We start from the raw sequence: 22,620 nt of genomic DNA, 5'->3' as shown, positions 1-22,620 counted from the left end.
TGGCGTTGGTGGATGGAGCGAGACATGATGTCCCAGATGTGCTCAATTGGATTCAGGTCTGGGGAACGGGCGGGCCAGTCCATAGCATCAATGCCTTCCTCTTGCAGGAACTGCTGACACACTCCAGCCACATGAGGTCTAGCATTGTCTTGCATTTGGAGGAACCCAGGGCCAACCGCACCAGCAAATGGTCTCACAAGGGGTCTGAGGATCTCATCTCGGTACCTAATGGCAGTCAGGCTACCTCTGGCGAGCACATGGAGGCCACCCAAAGAAATGCCACCCCACACCATGACTGACCCATCGCCAAACCGGTCATGCTGGAGGATGTTGCAGGCAGCAGAACGTTCTCCACGGCGTCTCCAGACTCTGTCACGTCTGTCACGTGCTCAGTGTGAACCTGCTTTCATCTGTGAAGAGCACAGGGCGCCAGTGGCGAATTTGCCAATCTTGGTGTTCTCTGGCAAATGCCAAACATATAAATACATATACATACATATCCTTTTTTTATAATATATTTCCCTTCATTACTTTCCAACCCCACCACCCCTTCCCTAATTGGAACTGCATTGTTGGTTAAGGGCTTGTAAGTAAGCATTTCACAGTAAGGTCTACATCTGTAGTATTCGGCGCATGTGACAAATAAAATTTCATTCGGATTTGATTTGAGATCCTGACTGGTTTTCTGATCCACGCCCCTACCTTTTTTTAAGGTATCTGTGATGCATATCTTTATTCCCAGTCATGTGAAATCCCTAGATTCGGGCCTAATGCATTTATTTAAATTGACTGATTTCCTTATATGAACTGTAACTCAGTAAAATATTTGAAATTGGTGCATGTTGTATTTATATTTTTGTTCAGTATAGTTTAACACTGTTAGACCAAAGTGGTATTAGCGGGCTGGCTTAGGACCATGCGGATGCCTTAGAGCAGGCTTGAAAGCTGTTTGCTTGGCTAGCTGGCTTTAGGACTACGGAGAATGGATCGAATAGCTGCAGTGAACAGTGCGACTTCCCTCTCATGGCCGTGATCCACAATACCATGATAATTCAGCTTGCCACGCTAGCTTCGCCCTCATTTGGGTGCTAGCAAACATGCTAGGTAGTGCTAGGTATCAACAGCCAATCCAGTAGTGGCTGGAAGCTATACTGAGCTTTGATTGGTCAATCACGCCTCGATATCGCAGAGTATTTGCATAAAGTTAAACTTTCCCCACCCTGTTCACGCTCCCTCGCCCATGCATGCTCGCATCGCCCAACAATCCATCTGTCCACTTTGCTCTCCTCTGTGGAAAATGAATGGGGCTTCTGTTGTTTCATCACACCCATCGTGGATAGTGGATTCGGGCTGTCAGTTGAACGAAGGGCAGAGGTGGAAGATGGCTAGGTAAAAAAAAAAAAGTATAATTATACAGTAATTATCAGCAAAGTCAGTGCTAGTTGGGTCGGCAGGTAGCTTAGTGGTTAAGAGCGTTGTGCCAGTAACCGAAAGGTCGCTGGTTCTAATCCCCGAGCCGACTAGGTGAAAAATCTGTCGATGTGCCCTTGAGCAAGGCACTTAACCCTAATTGCTCCTGTAAGTCGCTCTGGATAAGAGCGTCTGCTAAATAACTAAAATGTAATGAAAAAGACAAGTAAAGTTTTTTTGTTAATTATTGTTTAATTTATTTAAATAGATTAGGGCAGACAAAAATTACAATTTGAAACAGTTATTCAATACATCACAGTTTAAGCCAAATTTCCAACACTATTTGTGATACAATTTGCTGATTTCCCATTGCCACTCATGAACGGTTCTTGGTCCCCCCTTGGCCCCCCTATGAAACGCCCCAGCAACTGGACCTAAAAAACATCAACAAACAAACAAAACATGGCATACAGTATACCTGCCAGAAACGACGGAATCTCCACAAATTCTGATTACTACAATAATTATTCTAGCACCAGCATCATTGGAGGTGTGGGCTGTGTAAAGACATTGTGTACAGTCACATACAGTAGCCTATTTTACAGTTCATATGAATGATTAAGCGTCTGCTTGTGATTCGACATATGCCTGACTGGTGATAAAACATGCCACCATTATTTTTAAAACATGCCACCATTTATTTGTATTTTATTATTTTCCAATGTGATTTCATTAAAGATAACAAGTATCAGTGTTTCTTAGGAAGTTGTTGTTGTGATTCCATCTAAAGTAGTACAAATGTACTATTAATTCCATGAACAGGACAGTATACAGAATGGTGAAGAGGAGATGACTGATTTCTGTCTAGCAGGAGTCAGTGTAGGATAGACCATCAGTTGAAAGTGTAGGGGGGAGATGACATCAGGCCCTAGTGTAAGTTCTGACTCCGTTCCAAAGATAAATTTGATTCTGTTCTGTAAATGACAAAGGTTACATTAAGGTTACAATCTTTGTGTGAAACTGATACAGCCCCTAAACACATATTTAAACAACAACCATCAAATTCAAGTAAATATATAGGCTACACAGCTTCTCCAACATGGTTTCATCATGTCAAGGCCTCAGCCAGCCAGTTTATTCATAAATTCTGACCAGTACACTCTTTTTATTTTCAAATTGCTTCACTTAAATGGAATTAAAAGTAGTTTCCTGTTCTTTTTCTATATTGTTTTACATCAAATAGACAGATACCTCCTAAATTGAAAATTTACAGGAAAAAATTACAGGAATGTATCTTTAAAACATCAAAACAAATTATCTTTCCCATGGCAAAATGTGTAGAATTGCTCGGACCTGGGCAAGGGGGTGATGGTGCAATGCTATCTCCACTCATTTGATGCAATCGTCTCCGTATTGTGTAGACCCAAACATGGATTGTTTGCACTAGCGGAGGGCATACACTGCATATAGCACAGTGGTCTGCTACCATCTTGAGGATATTTGACATAACACATCTTATGAGAACCAAAGCAGTTCTCATGTCTTACCATTAGTTGTAAGATATGAAAGCCTTACAATCCAATCTCCATGATCACACTGTTGCACAAATCTGATACTTACACGGCCTTGTTCCGCATGTGGTTGTTGTACTCCACGGTAGGTGGATTGTTCTCTTCATCCTCAGGTAACTGGTGGCAGAAATCATCATCATCATAGAAACATTTTTATTAGAGCTTCCAACAGCATGTAAAAGAAGAGGTAATCATAGTTTCCACTGCCATATCCTTCCTCAGCCACTTCAAACCAAAGACCATTTAGACATAACAATATCAACCCTCCTTGGACTGGATACAAGTTAATAACTAAACACTGGTATTGACCATTCCATGTAGGACATGACAGTATGAGGGAAACACTGTTTTTTAGTTGACAGGGGTGACAAAAACATACACTTCCCTTTAACAATGACACAAATCAATAAAAATAAAAGGAGTAAAATATTACTGAAAAAAAAGAAATCACCTTCAGAAAAATAGCTCCAAAATGGCTTCACTGTCTTCATGCTAGTTAGACTAATGGTTTAGTTCAGTATCTCACCTCCCAGTAGATCTCATCATCAAAGCAGTTGTTATCAGGAGCATCCCCCCAGATAGGTAACCTCAGGATACAGCCTGGGGACAAACACAACATCCTCATCTCACCAACATTGAGTACATGTAGCAATTATTCAAATACACCACCACAGCCAAAAAATACTACAATACCACAATAACTTGGCAGCTATCTTGTAACCTCTTCTCATGAAAACATGCATGCAAACACAGACACACTCAACCTAATCGGGACACCATTAAGTTGTGTCCAACTCTCACCAACAATGATTCCTCCTCCGATTCCAAAGCAGAGGGCAACACAGAGCCCTGCTGCCTGGTGTCCTCCCTGCCGGGTCGGCACCATGTCTTTCCATTCCCCCGTAAAGTCAAACGTGTTTATCAACCTATTTAAAAAACAAGATTGTTACTCTACATCAGTAAGTCAAAGGAAAATATCACATTTGGAAGCGGCAACAACTGAGCAGACTTTCTTTTTATTGCCGCAGTATTCTTGTTGCCCAGCTGCTGTGCCACTACTGCATGTGCATAATAATGACATTAGATGAGTTCATCACGTTAAAGCTGCCAATTAGGCCTAAAACTGGTGCAGATTGAAATAATAACAGGCCATTGGTTGGGCATACGGTTGTAACCTGTGAACTCACCCCTCCTTGCCATAGACCCCTTCACTGGCGGCTGCAGCAGTGATGGCGCCCACGATGCCCCCTATGACCCCAGGCATGGCGTGGAGGTTGTGGATGCCACACGTGTCATGGATCTTCAGATACTTCTCCATGAACGGCTGAGGGGACAGAGACACATAGCTAGCTACATGCCCACTAATCAAATAGGAGTCGCCTAGTCATAAGCAACTTACTTGTCACTACTGTACTAGCCTTCACTGCATTCAGTAAGCACATTTTGTGAAATGTTGCAGATCGAAAACTCATGAATAAAACTGATGTGACTCCATATTCTACATTACCGTGATATAAATGTAGCCAAGGGTGGAGATTATGCCACAGCAGAACCCTACGATCAGAGACCCATAAGGCATTAGCATGAACTCTGCTGCCGTTCCCACGGCAACGCCCCCGGCCAGCGTGGAATTCTGGATGTGAACCTGAAACACAGGAACAAAAGAGTTGGCCAATAGCTTGAGTGGAGATACAGTACATGATAAAAAGTTAGTGGGTATGACCATAGGAGTTGGCAGGACAGCACAATCAGATCTTGGACCAGGCTAATATATCTAATGCACATCATGTGTGTCCATTACATTACCATGTCCAGCTTGCCGGTCTTCTGGGAGAGACTGGAGATGGCTATGGTGGTGAGGACAGTGGCGGCCAGGGACAGGTATGTGTTTATGGCCGCTCGGTGCTGCCCATCCCCGTGGTCCGAGATGGCCGAGTTAAAACTAGGCCAGAACATCCACAGGAACAGGGTTCCTATGGGGCAGGAATGGATCCATGGTAGTACAGTTTCATCAATACGAGTATGGCAATTGTGAAAAGTGTCAACCATTGTGGCTCAGCCTCACCGATCATGGCAAAGATGTCGGATTGGTAGACAGAGCCAATCCGATGCTTGCTCTGGTCCAGGTTGGGCCGGTACAGCATCCACGAGATGGACAGACCATAATAAGCCCCGAATGTGTGGATCACCATGGAGCCACCAGCATCCCTGGCCTGTAACGTAGAATGATATACAGTAAACCAGCCACCTTATTCGTATGTACACTGAACAAAAATATAAATGCAACATGTAAAGTGTTGGTCCCATGTTTCATAAGCTGAAATAAAAGATCCTAGAAAATGTTCATGGTCACAAAAAGCGTATTTATCTCAGATTTTGTGCACAAATTTGTTTAGATCCCTGTTAGTGAGCATTTTTCCTTTGCCAAGATAATCCATCCACCTGACAGGTGTGGCACATCAAAAATCTAATTAAACAGCATGATCATTACACAGTTAGCTGCAGTTAGCATGACTGCAGTTAGCATGACTGCAGGAATGTCCACCAGTGCTGTTGCCAGACATTGGGTGACGATGTCAGCGTTGTGAACAGAGTGCCCCATGGTGGCAGTGGGGTTATGGTATGGACAGGCATAAGCTATGGACAATGAACACAATTACATTTTATCGATGCCAATTTGAATGCACAGAGATACCGTGACGAGATCCCGAGGCCCATTGTCGTGCCATTCATCTGCCGCCATCACCTCATGTTTCAGCATGATAATGCACTGCCCCATATCACAAGGATCTGTACACAATTTCTGGAAGCTGAAAAGGTCCCAGTTCTTCCATGCCCTACATACTCAACAGACATGTCACCCATTGAGCATGTTTGGGATGCTCTGGATCGACGTGTACGACAGCGTGTTCCAGTTCCCACCAATATCCAGCAACTTCGCACAGCCATTAAAGAGGAGTAGGACAACATTCCACAGGCCACAATCAATAGCCTGATGAACTCTATGCAAAGGAGATGCATCCCACTGCACGAGGCAAATGATAGTCACACCAGATACTGACTGGTTTTCTGATCCACACCCCTACTTAATTACGCCGCCAGGGACTCAAATCCTGCAGTGCCAGACGTGTCCCCCTGCTTAAGCCAGTACATGTCCAGGCCCGTCTGAAGTTTGCTAGAGTGCATTTGGATGATCCAGAAGAGGATTGGGAGAATGTCATATTTTTAAGGTATCTGTGACCAACAGATGCATATCTGTATTCACGATCCATAGATTAGGGCCTAATGAATTTATTTCAATTGACTGATTTCCTTCTATGAACTGTAACTCAATAAAATCTTTGAAATTGTTGCATATTGCATTTATATTTTTGTTCAGTATAGATATCTGCATCTATTCCATAAAATCTTATTGTAAAGGTAAATGCATTCTATCAATCAAACAAGCACGTACCATGACACAGCATTACTGTGGGCCATTCTTGAGAACCATGTTTGCAGGTTTTATGCAAGACTTAATATTAAAGCCTTTATTATTTACTAAAGACTTACATGTATGAGGCTGAGGATGATATACTCCTCCACAGCATACAGAGTGACTCCGAACAGCGTCATCACCATCAGCTGGACTGGGCTCACCTTGCCTAGCACCGCCCCGTACGCTATCAGGCAGCTGGCTACACAGAAGTCTGCATTGATCATGCTGAGAAGGACAGAACCAGGGTAGGATTAGAATGTATACTGAGTCGGTGTCAGCCTGGTACCAGATACGTTTGTGCTGTCTTTTGTCAATTGGTCATTGACTACATTTATATGTGCACAGTGTTCCGGATAGTAGCTAATTTCCCGCTTAAGGGATTATTTGGGATAAGCTGTTAACATGCACCTTTGATATCCCGCTCACGAGTATCCCTGTATCCAGAAATAAACAGAATATTCCTAATTTCAGTGCATATGGGCTAAATCGAATAGTATCTGAAATCTGGACACTGACTGTAGGCCTATAACCTCTCACATGTAGCCTAATATAATATTAACTCCTGCAGAATTATGCATTTAAAGTATGCAACAATTATTAATTTTGTCTTGGGAACAGGAGTGGTGAAATATGATTTATTTCTTTCAAGCATCTCTTGAGAAAATACAAATGCACATGTAACGTGTTAATCTTTGTCACTGTTATGCAAGCAGACAGTCTTTCAACCACATAAAATATGCACCCAGTCTTATCAGAAACGTGTTTTAGAGTTTTCTCAGCTTTTAATTTCCTTAAAACCGGTTAAACTGATGACATTTGGACATTTTGCATGGGAACAATCTTTCCAATCTTTCTCCCCGGTCCCTAAACGAAACACAACTTTACCAGTGTTAATTAACTTGATTACTAATGCATTCCTTCTATCAATGTAAGACATTATTCTGGTGGAGCACTACTTTATTTAGTCTTCTAGGCAACAAGTTATGACAGAAGAGAAGCTGCATGTATCTAACTGTAGTTGACAAATGGCCTAAATTAAAATATGGCCTACCAAATGTCGGAAATTATAAGCAGAAACCTATCTAAATTAGCGGAGAAAGTAGCCTGAGCAAGTAGGCTATATGGTCCAGTACGGAGTATCAGCAAAATACATTATTATGGAAATATTATGGTGGATCGAACTGTGCAGGTATAGCGCACTTTTTAAAGTGATTAGTTTGACAATCAGATGAAAACATCATGACACAACACGCATGACATGCTAAACTGAGCCTTCACAGACCACGGAAAACAACATTAAAGGGGATAAAGTGTTGACATGCCAGTGTATCCTGTCTAAGATCAGCATATACCAGGCATCTTATCCGGGTTTCTCATAACCGGGATACAAGCCTTTTCTGGTTATTGTAAACAGGATATGATGTTTATATGCATCAACTCAAAAACATAATAATACAGTATCCCAAATAATAACGGGATATTGGTGTGTCTATGTTCTAAAAGTGTAGCATGCCCATATCATTGTCCCTAGAAAATGGTCACAGAAAATAATGACAATGACTTCATCCTCAAAGGCCAATAGTTGAATAATAATTTAAGAACCTTGTTATTAAAAGGCCCTTCCAACATTATGATATAGTATATTGACTTGGTCAATTTGTATCCTTCAGTAGTTTGTTACAAATAAAACCACACACAAAATACAGAGCTGCGTCCCGTCTATGCACAGTATTTCTATGATCTCACATAACCATAACTCTGTTTACCTCACAACACTGATTTAATTGACATCCTACTTTACAGTGGGGAAAAAAGTATTTAGTCAGCCACCAATTGTGCAAGTTCTCCCACTTAAAAAGATGAGAGAGGCCTGTAATTTTCATAATGGGTACACGTCAACTATGACAGACAAAATGAGAAGAAAAAAAATCAGAAAATCACATTGTAGGATTTTTTATGAATTTATTTGCAAATGATGGTGGAAAATAAGTATTTGGTCAATAACAAAAGTTTTTCAATACTTTGTTATATACCCTTTGTTGGCAATGACACAGGTCAAACGTTTTCTGTAAGTCTTCACAAGGTTTTCACACACTGTTGCTGGTATTTTGGCCCATTCCTCCATGCAGATCTCCTCTAGAGCAGTGATGTTTTGGGGCTGTCGCTGGGCAACACGGACTTTCAACTCCCTCCAAAGATTTTCTATGGGGTTGAGATCTGGAGACTGGCTAGGCCACTCCAGGACCATGAAATGCTTCTTACGAAGCCACTCCTTCGTTGCCCGGGCGGTGTGTTTGGGATCATTGTCATGCTGAAAGACCCAGCCACGTTTCATCTTCAATTCCCTTGCTGATGGAAGGAGGTTTTCACTCAAAATCTCACGATACATGGCCCCATTCATTCGTTCCTTTACACGGATCAGTCGTCCTGGTCCCTTTGCAGAAAAACAGCCCCAAAGCATGATGTTTCCACCCCCATGCTTCACAGTAGGTATGGTGTTCTTTGGATGCAACTCAGCATTCTTTGTCCTCCAAACACGACGAGTTGAGTTTTTACCAAAAAGTTCAATTTTGGTTTCATCTGACCATATGACATTCTCCCAATCCACTTCTGGATCATCCAAATGCACTCTAGCAAACTTCAGACGGGCCTGGACATGTACTGGCTTAAGCAGGGGGACACGTCTGGCACTGCAGGATTTGAGTCCCTGGCGGCGTAGTGTGTTACTGATGGTAGGCTTTGTTACTTTGGTCCCAGCTCTCTGCAGGTCATTCACTAGGTCCCCCCGTGTGGTTCTGGGATTTTTGCTCACCGTTCTTGTGATCATTTTGACCCCACGGGGTCAGATCTTGCGTGGAGCCCCAGATCGAGGGAGATTATCAGTGGTCTTGTATGTCTTCCATTTCCTAATAATTGCTCCCACAGTTGATTTCTTCAAACCAAGCTGCTTACCTATTGCAGATTCAGTCTTCCCAGCCTGGTGCAGGTCTACACTTTTGTTTCTGGTGTCCTTTGACAGCTCTTTGGTCTTGGCCATAGTGGAGTTTGGAGTGTGACTGTTTGAGGTTGTGGACAGGTGTCTTTTATACAGATAACAAGTTCAAACAGGTGCCATTAATACAGGTAACGAGTGGAGGACAGAGGAGCCTCTTAAAGAAGAAGTTACAGGTCTGTGAGAGCCAGAAATCTTGCTTGTTTGTAGGTGACCAAATACTTATTTTCCACCATAATTTGCAAATAAATTCATAAAAAATCCTACAATGTGATTTTCTGGAGAATAAAAATCTCAATTTGTCTGTCATAGTTGACGTGTACCTATGCTGAAAATTACAGGCCTCTCTCATCTTTTTAAGTGGTGGCTGACTAAATACTTTTTTCCCCACTGTATATTGGGCCCTTCTGCTAGGATACCAAACTGCTATTATGGTATTTACATTTACATTTATGTCATTTAGCAGACGCTCATATCCAGAGCGACTTACAAATTGGTGCATTCACCTTATAGCTAGTGGGATAACCACTTTACAATATGTTAATTTTTTATTTTTGTATTTATTTTTTATTTTGGGGGGGTGGGGTAAGGGGGGTAGAAGGATGACTTTATCCTATCCCAGGTATTCCTTAAAGAGGTGGGGTTTCAAGTGTCTCCGGAAGGTGGTGAGTGACTCCGCCGTCCTGGCGTCGTGAGGGAGCTTGTTCCCTCCCTATTAGCGTACACATACAAACACGTACACACACATTTGCTTACAATCACACACGTCACACAGACATGCACACACACGTATCATCTGTTTATACAATACTTCAGCAGTATCATAAATGTGTGATTACATGTAGTGCTGTGTTTTTGTTTGCCCTCCCATTAGTGTCCACAGACAGTAAATCTCACAAGACAAGAGGATCAACAGTAACAGGTGATACATATGAGGGATTTTCACATGCAGACCGGTTCCTCAACTTGCGTCACGATAGGCTCTCTCTGGCACTCCCACCATGCATGCATGCAGGATTCATTTCCATCCACACATGTTCTTCTATAGATTGATTTCAATGATGTAGGTATATGTTCTGCATGACTGACTCATTCACATAGGACTCATTCATAAGGTTATACATAATACAGTGGGGAGAACAAGTATTTGATACACAGCCGATTTTGCAGGTTTTCCTACTTACAAAGCATGTAGAGGTCTGTAATTTTTTACTTCAACTGTGAGAGACGGAATCTAAAACAAAAATCCAGAAATTCACATTGTATGATTTTTAAGTAATTAATTTGCATTTTATTGCATGACATATGTATTTGATCACTTACCAACCAGTAAGAATTCTGGCTCTCACAGACCTGTTCGTTTTTCTTTAAGAAGCCCTCCTGTTCTCCACTCATTACCTGTATTAACTGCACCTGTTTGAACTCGTTACCTGCATAAAAGATACCTGTCCACACACTCAATTAAACAGACTCCAACCTCTCCACAATGGCCAAGACCAAAGAGCTGTGTAAGGACATCAGGGATAAAATTGTAGACCTGCACAAGGCTGGGATGGGCTACAGGACAATAGGCAAGCAGCTTGGTGAGAAGGGAACAACTGTTGGCGCAATTATTAGACAATGGAAGAAGTTCAAGATGACGGTCAATCACCCTCGGTCTGGGGCTCCATGCAAGATCTCACCTCGTGGGGCATCAATGATCAAGAGAAAGGTGAGGGATAAGCCCAGAACTACACGGCAGGACCTGGTCAATGACCTGAAGAGAGCTGGGACCACAGTCTCAAAGAAAACCATTAGTAACACACTACACCGCCATGGATTAAAATCCTGCAGCGCACGCAAGGTCCCCCTTCTCATGTCCAGGCCCGTCTGAAGTTTGCCAATGACCATCTGGATGATCCAGAGGAGGAATGGGAGAAGGTCATGTGGTCTGATGAGACAAAAATAGAGCTTTTTGGTCTAAACTCCACTCGCCGTGTTTGGAGGAAGAAGAAGGATGAGTACAACCCTAAGAACACCATCCCAACTGTGAAGAATGGAGGTGGAAACATCATTCTTTGGGGATGCTTTTCTGCAAAGGGGACAGGACGACTGCACCGTATTGAGGGGAGGATGGATGGGGCCATGTATCGCGAGATCTTGGCCAACAACCTCCTTCCCTCAGTAAGAGCATTGAAGATGGGTCGTGGCTGGGTTTTCCAGCATGACAACGACCTGAAACACACAGCCAGGGCAACTAAGGAGTGGCTCCGTAAGAAGCATCTCAAGGTCCTGGAGTGGCCTAGCCAGTCTCCAGACCTGAACCCAATAGAAAATATTTGGAGGGAGCTGAAAGTCCGTATTGCCCAGCGACAGCCCGAAACCTGAAGGATCTGGAGAAGGTCTGTATGGAGGAGTGGGCCAAAATCCCTGCTGCAGTGTGTGCAAACCTGGTCAAGACCTACAGGAAACGTATGATCTCTGTAATTGCAAACAAAGGTTTCTGTACCAAATATTAAGTTCTGCTTTTCTGATGTATCAAATACTTATGTCATGCAATAAAATGCAAATTAATTACTTAAAAATCATACAATGTGATTTTCTGGATTTTTGTTTTAGATTCCGTCTCTCACAGTTGAAGTGTACCTATGATAAAAATTACAGACCTCTACATGCTTTGTAAGTAGGAAAACCTGCAAAATCGGCAGTGTATCAAATACTTGTTCTCCCCACTGTATGTAAAGAATGTGTTCCGGGATTCTTTCAATGGCATTGAGGAGTACACCATATCAGTCACTGGCTTCATCAATAAGTGCATCGATGATGTCGTCCCCACAGTGACCGTACGTACATACCCCAACCAGAAGCCATGGATTACAGGCAACATCCGCACTGAGCTAAAGGGTAGAGCTGCCGCTTTCAAGGAGCGGGACTCTAACCCGGACGCTTATAAGAAATCCCGCTATGCCCTCCGACGAACCATCAAACAGGCAAAGAGTCAATACAGGACTAAGATTGAATCGTACTACACCGGCTCCGACACTCGTCGGATGTGGCTTGCAAACTATTACTGACTACAAAGGGAAGCACAGCCGCGAGCTGCCCAGTGACACGAGCCTACCAGACGAGCTAAATCACTTCTATGCTCGCTTCGAGGCAAGCAACACTGAAGCATGCATGAGAGTATCAGCTGTTCCTTTTTTATTTGTTACTTATCTATTTTTTACTTAACACTTTTTTTCTTAAAACTGCATTGTTGGTTAAGGGCTTGTAAGTAACCATTTCACTGGAAGGTCTACACATGTTGTATTCGGCGCATGTGGCAAATAAAATTTGCCACAATTTGCCTCTGTTGCTCAATTGGTAGAGCATGGTGCTTGTAACGCCAGGGTAGTGCGTTCGATCCCCGGGACCACCCATACGTAAAAAATGTATGCACACATGACTGTAAGTCGCTTTGGATAAAAGCGTCTGCTAAATGGCATATTATTATATTATTATTTGATCTGTCCTAATTATAGTCAGTGAATGGTCAGCCAGAAGGGCTCTATACATTGTTGGATGGGGTGAGTTTGTTTATGTTATTTACATTACAATGTAAAGTGCTTTGAGTCCTAGTGAAAATCATTTTATAAATCCATACAATATTCACTATCGTCTTTCCAGGTGACCACGGTGGTGAAAGGAGGGGATGCTTTAACTAGGACTATATAACTTTTTTTAAACCCACATCACTTTCACCTATCAAATACGACACCAGCATATTCACTGATCTCATTAGTCACAAAAGACAGAAGATCCAAGGGAACAAGTTTAACGCTGTTAGACCAAAACCGATGGACTCTAACCTCTCCACGCCGATCTTGATCTTGCCGTCCATGGGGTCCAGAGAGTGGAACCAGCCCTGCATCAGAAGTGCCCACTGAAGGCCGAAGCCGGCGATGAGGAAGTTGAAGCCCACAGCACCGAAACTGTAGCGCTTCAGGAAGGTCATGAGGAAACCGAAGCCCACAAAGATCATCACATGGACATCCTGGAAACCTGGGGGAGAAAGAGGGCGAGGGGTGGTGGGTGGGGGGAGAGGTAGGGAAGGGTAAAAGGTGCAGATAAATACTGTTAGGGAAATGAGAGGGTCAGTTGGAGTCAGTTCCATATTACTCCAAGTTCTACCAAGGCAATGAACTTGACATGAAAATGACTTTGATGTGTTTTTGATCAAACATAGCTATCCATCCCCTGTGGAAACTATATAGCAAAATGTCTGATGAGTAACTTTACACTCTCATATGATTTCCCTTCTTCAGCTCCTGATTAAATGTAGTGCAACAAGACCACTCATGGTCTGAAAAGTTCTCTACTTTTGATATATTTAAACAAACATTATTGATATCACCATGGTCACAACCATAAGCTGTCAACGCCATCTCCTTCATAGAGTAAGACAGAATAAGATTTTTGGTTCAAATATGTTCATTTCAATTAGGTTTTAGAGTCATAAAGCAACTGAGGAAAAACAAAATTATGTAGTATACCACTTGAATAAAAAAGAAAAAGATGCATTTGTCAACTCTATAAAACATACACTCCGTCAGATTTTTGTCTAATGTCAACTCCGTCAGAGTGCTGAAAGATCGGGTAGAATGGTTGTGTTCATTCTTGGGGACAGTTAAATGAATAATTTTCCATGTTTTACAAATGTTTGTATTGAACCTTTATTTTTAGAGACAAGAATATGTCTGTTTTGACTATCTATTGTTGTCAACTCCATCAGTGGATGGTCAACTCTGTCACTGATTGCTAACCCCCTTAAGATCGATTTTTATATTCAAAAGAAAATGTTAATCATTGTCCTGCAATATATGCTTAAACTATTGAAGTATTTGCTGTACTAGACATAAAGGATCACATTTGCTTAATAAATCTTGTTCTACGGTGGGGAAAAAAAGTATTTTGTCAGCCACCAATTGTGCAAGTTCTCCCACTTAAAAAGACGAGAGAGGCCTGTAATTTTCATCATAGGTACACGTCAACTATGACAGACAAAATGAGAAAATAAAATCCAGAAAATCACATTGTAGGATTTTTAATGAATTTATTTGCAAATGATGGTGGAAAATAAGTATTTGGTCAATAACAAAAGTTTCTCAATACTTTGTTATATACCCTTTGTTGGCAATGACACAGGTCAAACGTTTTCTGTAAGTCTTCACAAGGTTTTCACACACTGTTGCTGGTATTTTGGCCTATTCCTCCATGCAGATCTCTTCTAGAGCAGTGATGTTTTGGGGCTGTCGCTGGGTAACACGGACTTTCAACTCCCTCCAAAGATTTTCTATGGGGTTGTGATCTGGAGACTGGCTAGGCCACTCCAGGACCTTGAAATGCTTCTTACGAAGCCACTCCTTCGTTGCCCGGGCGGTGTGTTTGGGATCATTGTCATGCTGAAAGACCCAGCCACGTTTCATCTTCAATGCCCTTGCTGATGGAAGGAGGTTTTCACTCAAAATCTCACGATAAATGGCCCCATTCATTCTTTCCTTTACACGGATCAGTCGTCCTGGTCCCTTTGCAGAAGAACAGCCCCAAAGCATGATGTTTCCACCCCCATGCTTCACAGTAGGTATGGTGTTCTTTGGATGCAACTCAGCATTCTTTGTCCTCCAAACACGACGAGTTGAGTTTTTACCAAAAAGTTATATTTTGGTTTCATCTGACCATATGACATTCTCCCAATCATCTTCTGGATCATCCAAATGCACTCTATCAAACTTCAGATGGGCCTGAACATGTACTGGCTTAAGCAGGGGGACACGTCTGGCACTGCAGGATTTGAGTCCCTGGCGGCGTAGTGTGTTACTGATGGTAGGCTTTGTTACTTTGGTCCCAGCTCTCTGCAGGTCATTCACTAGGTCCCCCCGTGTGGTTCTGGGATTTTTGCTCACCGTTCTTGTGATTATTTTGACCCCACAGGGTGAGATCTTGCGTGGAGCCCCAGATCAAGGGAGATTATCAGTGGTCTTGTATGTCTTCCATTTCCTAATAATTGCTCCCACAGTTGATTTCTTCAAACCAAGCTGCTTACCTATTGCAGATTCAGTCTTCCCAGCCTGGTGCAGGTTTACAATTTTGTTTCTGGTGTCCTTTGACAGCTCTTTGGTCTTGGCCATAGTGGAGTTTGGAGTGTGACTGTTTGAGGTTGTGGACAGGTGTCTTTTATACTGATAACAAGTTCAAACAGGTGCCATTAATTCAGGTAACGAGTGGAGGACAGAGGATCCTCTTAAAGAAGAAGTTACAGGTCTGTGAGAGCCAGAAATCTTGCTTGTTTGTAGGTGACAAATACTTATTTTCCACCATAATTTGCAAATAAATTCATTAAAAATCCTACAATGTGATTTTCTGGAGAAAAAAATTCTCAATTTGTCTGTCATAGTTGACGTGTACCTATGATGAAAATTACAGGCCTCTCTCATCTTTTTAAGTGGGAGAACTTGCACAATTGGTGGCTGACTAAATACTTTTTTCCCCACTGTATGTTCTCAATCTAGAAAAGCATGCCAAAATGCTAATTAAATTAGCCTTGGAGCAATGAAACAAAACAAAAATATTTTTGAATAATCTAATGTTAGAATGAAACAATTAAGGCCTTTAACCACTTGTTGGACAATAAATATAACAATGAAATTCCTCTGACAGAGTTGACATAAATGCAGTGACAGTAGGTGCATTTTATTAAAAAATGTTTTAAATTAGGAGGTAATTCCTTTACATGGTGTGATAGCTGATACTTTGATCTATACGAATATATATTTCAAATGTTATTATTAAGAATAATATTTCTGAAAGAAAAGTTGGGATTGTCCCGTCTTTCAAGAATCCCTGTTTCACAACATGGCGTGTGAGAGAGTGAGGGTGAACTGGGGGATAGTGGAAAGGTAGAGAGTGAAAATTATGCAAACATGGTTCAAGGACATCTCTGTGTTACTAACTGTGTACAGTAGATACCTACAGTATACATAAATAACCGCATAGATACCGATAGTATGAGTAGAAAGCTGTTGACATGGAAGTTTTGGTTTCTGTCCATGCTGGAAGCCCCATATTTACAGTGTGTACATCCAACCATGCAATATCCTTGAGGGCTCAACTAAAACGTACCATACCGAAACTCAAGATCAAGTTTCTTGAGATACCCACATGACAGTTCTACAATGTTCAAAATGAAAAACATGAGCATTCTCAAGGGCATAGACACAATATACAGACTAAGACATAGAAGGTGATGTACAGAGGCCAATATAAACATATACAGTGGGGGAAAAAGTATTTAGTCAGCCACCAATTGTGCAAGTTCTCCCACTTAAAAAGATGAGAGAGGCCTGTAATTTTCATCATAGGTACACGTCAACTATGACAGACAAATTGAGAGAAAAAAAATCCAGAAAATCACATTGTAGGATTTTTAATGAATTTATTTGCAAATTATGGTGGAAAATAAGTATTTGGTCACCTACAAACAAGCAAGATTTCTGGCTCTCACAGACCTGTAACTTCTTCTTTAAGAGGCTCCAGTGTGTGAAAACCTTGTGAAGACGTACAGAAAACGTTTGACCTGTGTCATTGCCAACAAAGGGTATATAACAAAGTATTGAGAAACTTTTGTTATTGACCAAATACTTATTTGCCACCATAATTTGCAAATAAATTCATTAAAAATCCTACAATGTGATTTTCTGGATTTTATTTTCTCATTTTGTCTGTCATAGTTGACGTGTACCTATGATGAAAATTACAGGCCTCTCTCATCTTTTTAAGTGGGAGAACTTGCACAATTGGTGGCTGACCTCCCTCTGCAACTGGATCCTGGACTTCCTGACGGGCCGCCCCCAGGTGGTAAGGGTAGGTAACAACACATCTGCCACACTGATCCTCAACACGGGGGCCCCTCAGGGGTGCGTGCTCAGTCCCCTCCTGTACTCTCTGTTCACCCATGACTGCATGGCCAGGCACGACTCCAACACCATCATTAAGTTTACCGACGACACAACAGTGGTAGGCCTGATCACCGACAACGATGAGACAGCCTATAGGGAGGAGGTCAGAGACCTGGCCGTGTGGTGCCAGGACAACAACCTCTCCCTCAACGTGACCAAGACAAAGGAGATGATTGTGGACTACAGGGAAAAAAAGAGGACTGAGCACGCCCCCATTCTCATCGACGGGGCTGTAGTGGAACAGGTTGAGAGCTTCAAGTTCCTTGGTGTCCACATCACCAACGAACTATCATGGTCCAAACACACCAAGACAGTCGTGAAGAGGGCACGACAAAGCCTATTCCCCCTCAGGAGACTGAAAAGATTTGGCATGGTTCCTCAGATCCTCAAAAAAATTCTACAGCTGCACCATCGAGAGCATCCTGACTGGTTGCATCACCGCCTGGTATGGCAACTGCTTGGCCTCTGACCGCAAGGCACTACAGAGGGTAGTGCGTACGGCCCAGTACATCACTGGGGCCAAGCTTCCTGCCATCCAGGACCTCTATACCAGGCGGTGTCAGAGGAAGGCCCTCAAAATTGTCAAAGACTCCAGCCACCCTAGTCATAGACTGTTCTCTCTGCTACCGCACGGGCAAGCGGTACCGGAGTGCCAAGTCTAGGTCCAAAAGACTTCTCAACAGCTTCTACCCCCAAGCCATAAGACTCCTGAACAGCTAATCATGGCTACCCGGACTATTTGCACTGCCCCCCCACCCCATCCTTTTTACGCTGCTGCTACTCTGTTAATTATTTATGCATAGTCACTTTAACTCTACCCACATGTACATATTACCTCAACTACCTCAACTAGCTGGTGCCCCCGCACATTGACTCTGCAACGGTACCCCGCTGTATATATATAGCCTCCCTACTGTTATTTTATTTAACTTCTGCTCTTTTTTTTCTCAACACTTTTTTTTAGTTGTTGTTTTATTTTTACTTTTTTTGTTAAAAATAAATGCACTGTTGGTTAAGGGCTGTAAGTAAGCATTTCACTGTAATGTCTGCACCTGTTGTATTCGGCGCATGTGACCAATAAAATGTGATTTGATTTGATTTGACTAAATACTTTTTTTCCCCCACTGTATGTATAAATAATGTACAGGTTAAAAGGGATGCAAAACATTACTGTGAACTTACTGGTAGACGCAAATACTTAATTTTACATTTTTTACAATAAAACAAATTGTCACTAACTTCGAAATTCATCATCCTTTGAAAGTCATCAAAATCATCATATGGCCCCAAGAAATGACTCTTGGCTACATCCACAGGATGAATAAATACTAGCATCAACCTGCCAGTATAATTTTCAAGATGAGCAGCCATGAATGTCTGATGCATTCCAGAGGACAATATGTCGCATTCGCACTGTGAAACATCATTGTTACTCCAAAAAAAAGGTACACACAACAGCCTAATATACTACCACAATTTAAAGCAGTTTACTACAGCAGGAAAATAATCCTGCAGCAACAGGAAAGGTGAGTTATGTGGATTATAATTAAATTGACATTTATGTGGTGGTTGATACATTCTTCGTAAGGAAAAATCTAGTCAAAGTTCTATGTGGAAATTACAAGCTTCAGGTGGTTTAGCAGTTAGAGCGGTGGGCTAGTAACCGAAAGGTTGCTGGCTCAAATACCTGAGCCGACAAGGTGAAAAATCAATGTGTACTTGAGCAAGGCATTTAACCCTAATTTGCTCCAGGGGCGCTGTACTACTATGGCTGACCCTGTAAACAACACATTTCACTGCACCTTTCTGGTGTATGTGACAATAAAACATCAATTTTTTTTTCAAATACAGTACAAGTTTTAAATTTCCTGCATTGCAGGAAAGTTCCCCTGCAACAGGGTGATCAAATTAAGATCCTATATCTGTACATGTTACCCACTCTTATATCACATCAGGTTAACAAATACTGCATCTATTTGTACCAGACAAACAATATGGCCCTTGAAGAAAACTCCCTGCCTAGTTCAGATTGTCCCCATACTGACTTCAGAGATCAAATGACCTACTCCTCGATCTCATGCTTGATTGGACAATAGACTGTGAGAGCAAAATCATTTATAACCTGACATCCAACACTCTATAAGAAATGGTCATGCGATAGGACTGACACTCACACCACAGGTAGCTGCTGTACTGAGCTAAATTCAACCACACCCTCATAATTCTATAACAGGTGAAATAAGATTCTATACTAATTGAACTGAAGCTAAACAAGACACACACACGCGTGCACAGGCAACACACACAGGCAACACACACATTCACAGCCTTGATGTTTATGATTAATCTTGTAATTCTCGCCAGATGATGATATAGATTATATAAGCATCAGGGAGTCTGCAGATGCACCTGTTGGGAGAGGGTGGGGGTATGAAGAACTTGAGGAAGGAGGGACAAAGCCCACTGGGAATATACTGTACACCTGTGTATATGTGGCATATCTTTGAAAGTTAGTACGACATTCCTGGAAAATAGGCCTATTATAATCTATATTTTTCACAACTATTACATGACATGTTATTGCTGAACAAAAGTTTAATTTAATCATTTTATGCAATGTTCAACTATAATGTTCAAGTACGCATATGGAATTGCAAAGCATTCGCGCTCATAGGCCTATGCGTTTAATAATTTTCTTAATATGACAATAAAAAGTGATCATTTGTGGATCAACGTTTCTGAATAAAACAACCAAATTGGCAAAGATTTGTTTAGAATATATAGGATTATTTTATTTCACAAATGTTTGGTTGGTGAAATAAAATCGAAATAATAAACCAATTTAAAAAGAAAACATAAATCAAAATTAAAAAGCAGCAGAGCAGGTCATTTTGGGTCACTTACTTGGATATCTGAAATAGAAGTCGTTCTCAATGTTACTGGATATGTTGTCAGATTTTTTATGCTCTATCCAATGTGCGTCAGATTCCTTGTTATAACGGATAAAAATGCCGAATAAGATGATCATGGCAATTTGCCATACGAAACACACTGCTGGAAGACTAATTCGGACATTTGTGTTTTTCGGCCGGTCACAGCATTGCCTGAAGCTTTGTATACAACCCATTGTGTTATTGTGACAATGGTCCAGTTGCCTTTGGTGCCGTATTGAGAAAGATGGCAAATATTATATACAGTAGTGTGTAAGTGATGACAGGAGTTCTAGGGGGCCCCGGAGGGTGTTGATGGTGGGTGTGTCTGCTTCGCTTGGAATCTTCTGAGTCACCTCCTGCCCTCCCGAAGTAGCATTGAATTAACTTTTTCTCATGTGAACTTGTAGCTTCTTTTCAGGACATCACAATAGACTGCATAAAATGTATACATACTAAGAGTCCTGTTCTAGTCTCCTCTCCTACATAATCACTAAGGAAAAGAATGGACAGATTTGAATCATGTTGCCATGACAATACTCTCACCATAGACCATAATATATCTATGAATCTCAACTACACAGTTCTTTCACGTCAGTGATTCTACACAGTTTTGTCAGTTTGTCATACAGTATAAGGAAAAGCAACAAAAGATTATGTAGAATAAAATAAAATAGAGTTCCATTAAACAAAATAGGGCCCAGTGCACACCTCACATTTCCCAGTTGCCCCTGGGTGACCAGGTAATATTTGTTTGCTGTCATTAGAATTTGTTTGCTGTCATTAGAACAAAATGGGGGCAATGACAGCGGGGCAGTCAGGCAGGAGCCTGCACTTCTGCAGGTCTGCACAGCATACAGCCAGCATCAAGGTTGGCATTGGCATTGGCATGTCCTAAATACAAATAAGATAGTCCTGAACTCCCTAACCATAATCTTTTTATTTTAAGTGTTTACAATAACATAAAACAGCTTTAACACTGTCCAATGTTCATAATAATGAGCGAATGGAATGGCATCAAACACATGGAAACCATGTGTTTGATGTATTTGATACCATTCCACTTATTCCGCTTCAGCCATTACCACGAGACTGTCCTCCCCAATTGGTGAGGTGCCACCAACCACCTGTGCCTCACACAATGATGAAGTGTTGGAAGAAACTGAAATGGGAGAAACTTGAGCAAGCTGTAAGATTCCACTACACATCAAAGCCTGTCAAATACTTGAGTCTCACATTGTATACAGTCAGGTCAAAAATTATTGCCACCCTTTATAAAGATGAGCAAAAAGAAACCAAATATATAATACAAATGCTGAGCTATGTAGTATGCAAAATATGCTGTAGCGACCAGCGAGGCGAACCCAGGTCGCTGACGTGAAAGGCAAACACCCTACACATCACGCCAATCCCACTTGTTGGGAATTGTAATGTGGCTCATATAGTGAGGATCACTCGGGATCGCTACACTGCCTCCTCCAAACGGGAAGGCACGTCCCCATGACTCTACTACTCAGTCCCCTCACACTTCCGGGCCGTGCGTTCCGGTGGCCTCACACCCGCCATCCCACTTCTGACACCAATGTAGCAAACGGCGGGACAGGGAAGCGAACCCGGGTCACTTGTGTGAAAGGCATTGTGCAAATAGGGTTAACCCACTTGGTGGGAATTGTAATGTGGCTCATATAGCGAGGATCGCTCGGGATTGCTACTATAGTAATACATTTGCTCAGAGAAAGAGATTTTACAAAAATAAAATAGGTCAAAATTATTGGCACCCCTGTTTTAAATACTCCAGCACCCTCCCCTTGAGAGGATAATGACACTGAGCCTTTTTCTAAAATGTTTTATGAGATTGGAGAACACATTGGGAGGGATCTTAAAACCATTCCTCCATAAGAAATCTTTCCAGATCCTTGTTATCTTTCATCTGCGCTTATGGACTGCTCTCTTCAATTCAAACCACGTTTTCAATGGGGTTAAATGTTTTGTTGTTGTTGTGGATTTTGATTTGTGCTTGGGGTTATTGTCTTGCTGGAAGATCCTGGCAGAGGCAACCAGGTTTTTGGCTAAAATGTCCTGGTACTTGAATGGTTTGATGAGCATGAAAATGATGTAAACCATATGCATATCACCGTCTCAGTCACCAGATCTCAACCCAATTGAACACTTATGGGAGATTCTGGAGCGGTGCCTGAGACAGCGTTTTCCACCACCATCAACAAAACACCATATGATGGAATTTCTCGTGGAAAAATGGTGTCGC

At 41.9% G+C, this 22,620-nt stretch overlaps 1 protein-coding gene across 1 annotated transcript; it reads right to left on the bottom strand.

Annotated features, from left to right (window-relative positions):
• Nucleotides 1-1,687: 1,687 nt before the first annotated feature.
• On the bottom strand, nt 1,688-20,581 carry LOC121532237 (ammonium transporter Rh type C 1). The gene is made up of 11 exons (XM_041838058.2): nt 20,329-20,581; nt 13,279-13,471; nt 6,534-6,684; nt 5,047-5,194; nt 4,788-4,954; nt 4,489-4,626; nt 4,169-4,305; nt 3,783-3,907; nt 3,508-3,581; nt 3,031-3,098; nt 1,688-2,384 (listed from the first exon to the last, which is right to left on the bottom strand). Exons 1-11 carry the CDS (start codon nt 20,549-20,551, stop codon nt 2,339-2,341), a joined length of 1,470 nt encoding a protein of 489 aa, XP_041693992.1. The 5' UTR covers nt 20,552-20,581; the 3' UTR covers nt 1,688-2,338.
• Nucleotides 20,582-22,620: the final 2,039 nt, after the last annotated feature.

This window comes from Coregonus clupeaformis, chromosome 19 (assembly GCF_020615455.1).
Source record: "Coregonus clupeaformis isolate EN_2021a chromosome 19, ASM2061545v1, whole genome shotgun sequence".
NCBI classification, from domain to species: domain Eukaryota; kingdom Metazoa; phylum Chordata; class Actinopteri; order Salmoniformes; family Salmonidae; genus Coregonus; species Coregonus clupeaformis.
The sequence above is the reverse complement of the archived record's forward strand: the minus strand, read 5'-3'. Positions and strand labels throughout refer to the sequence as shown.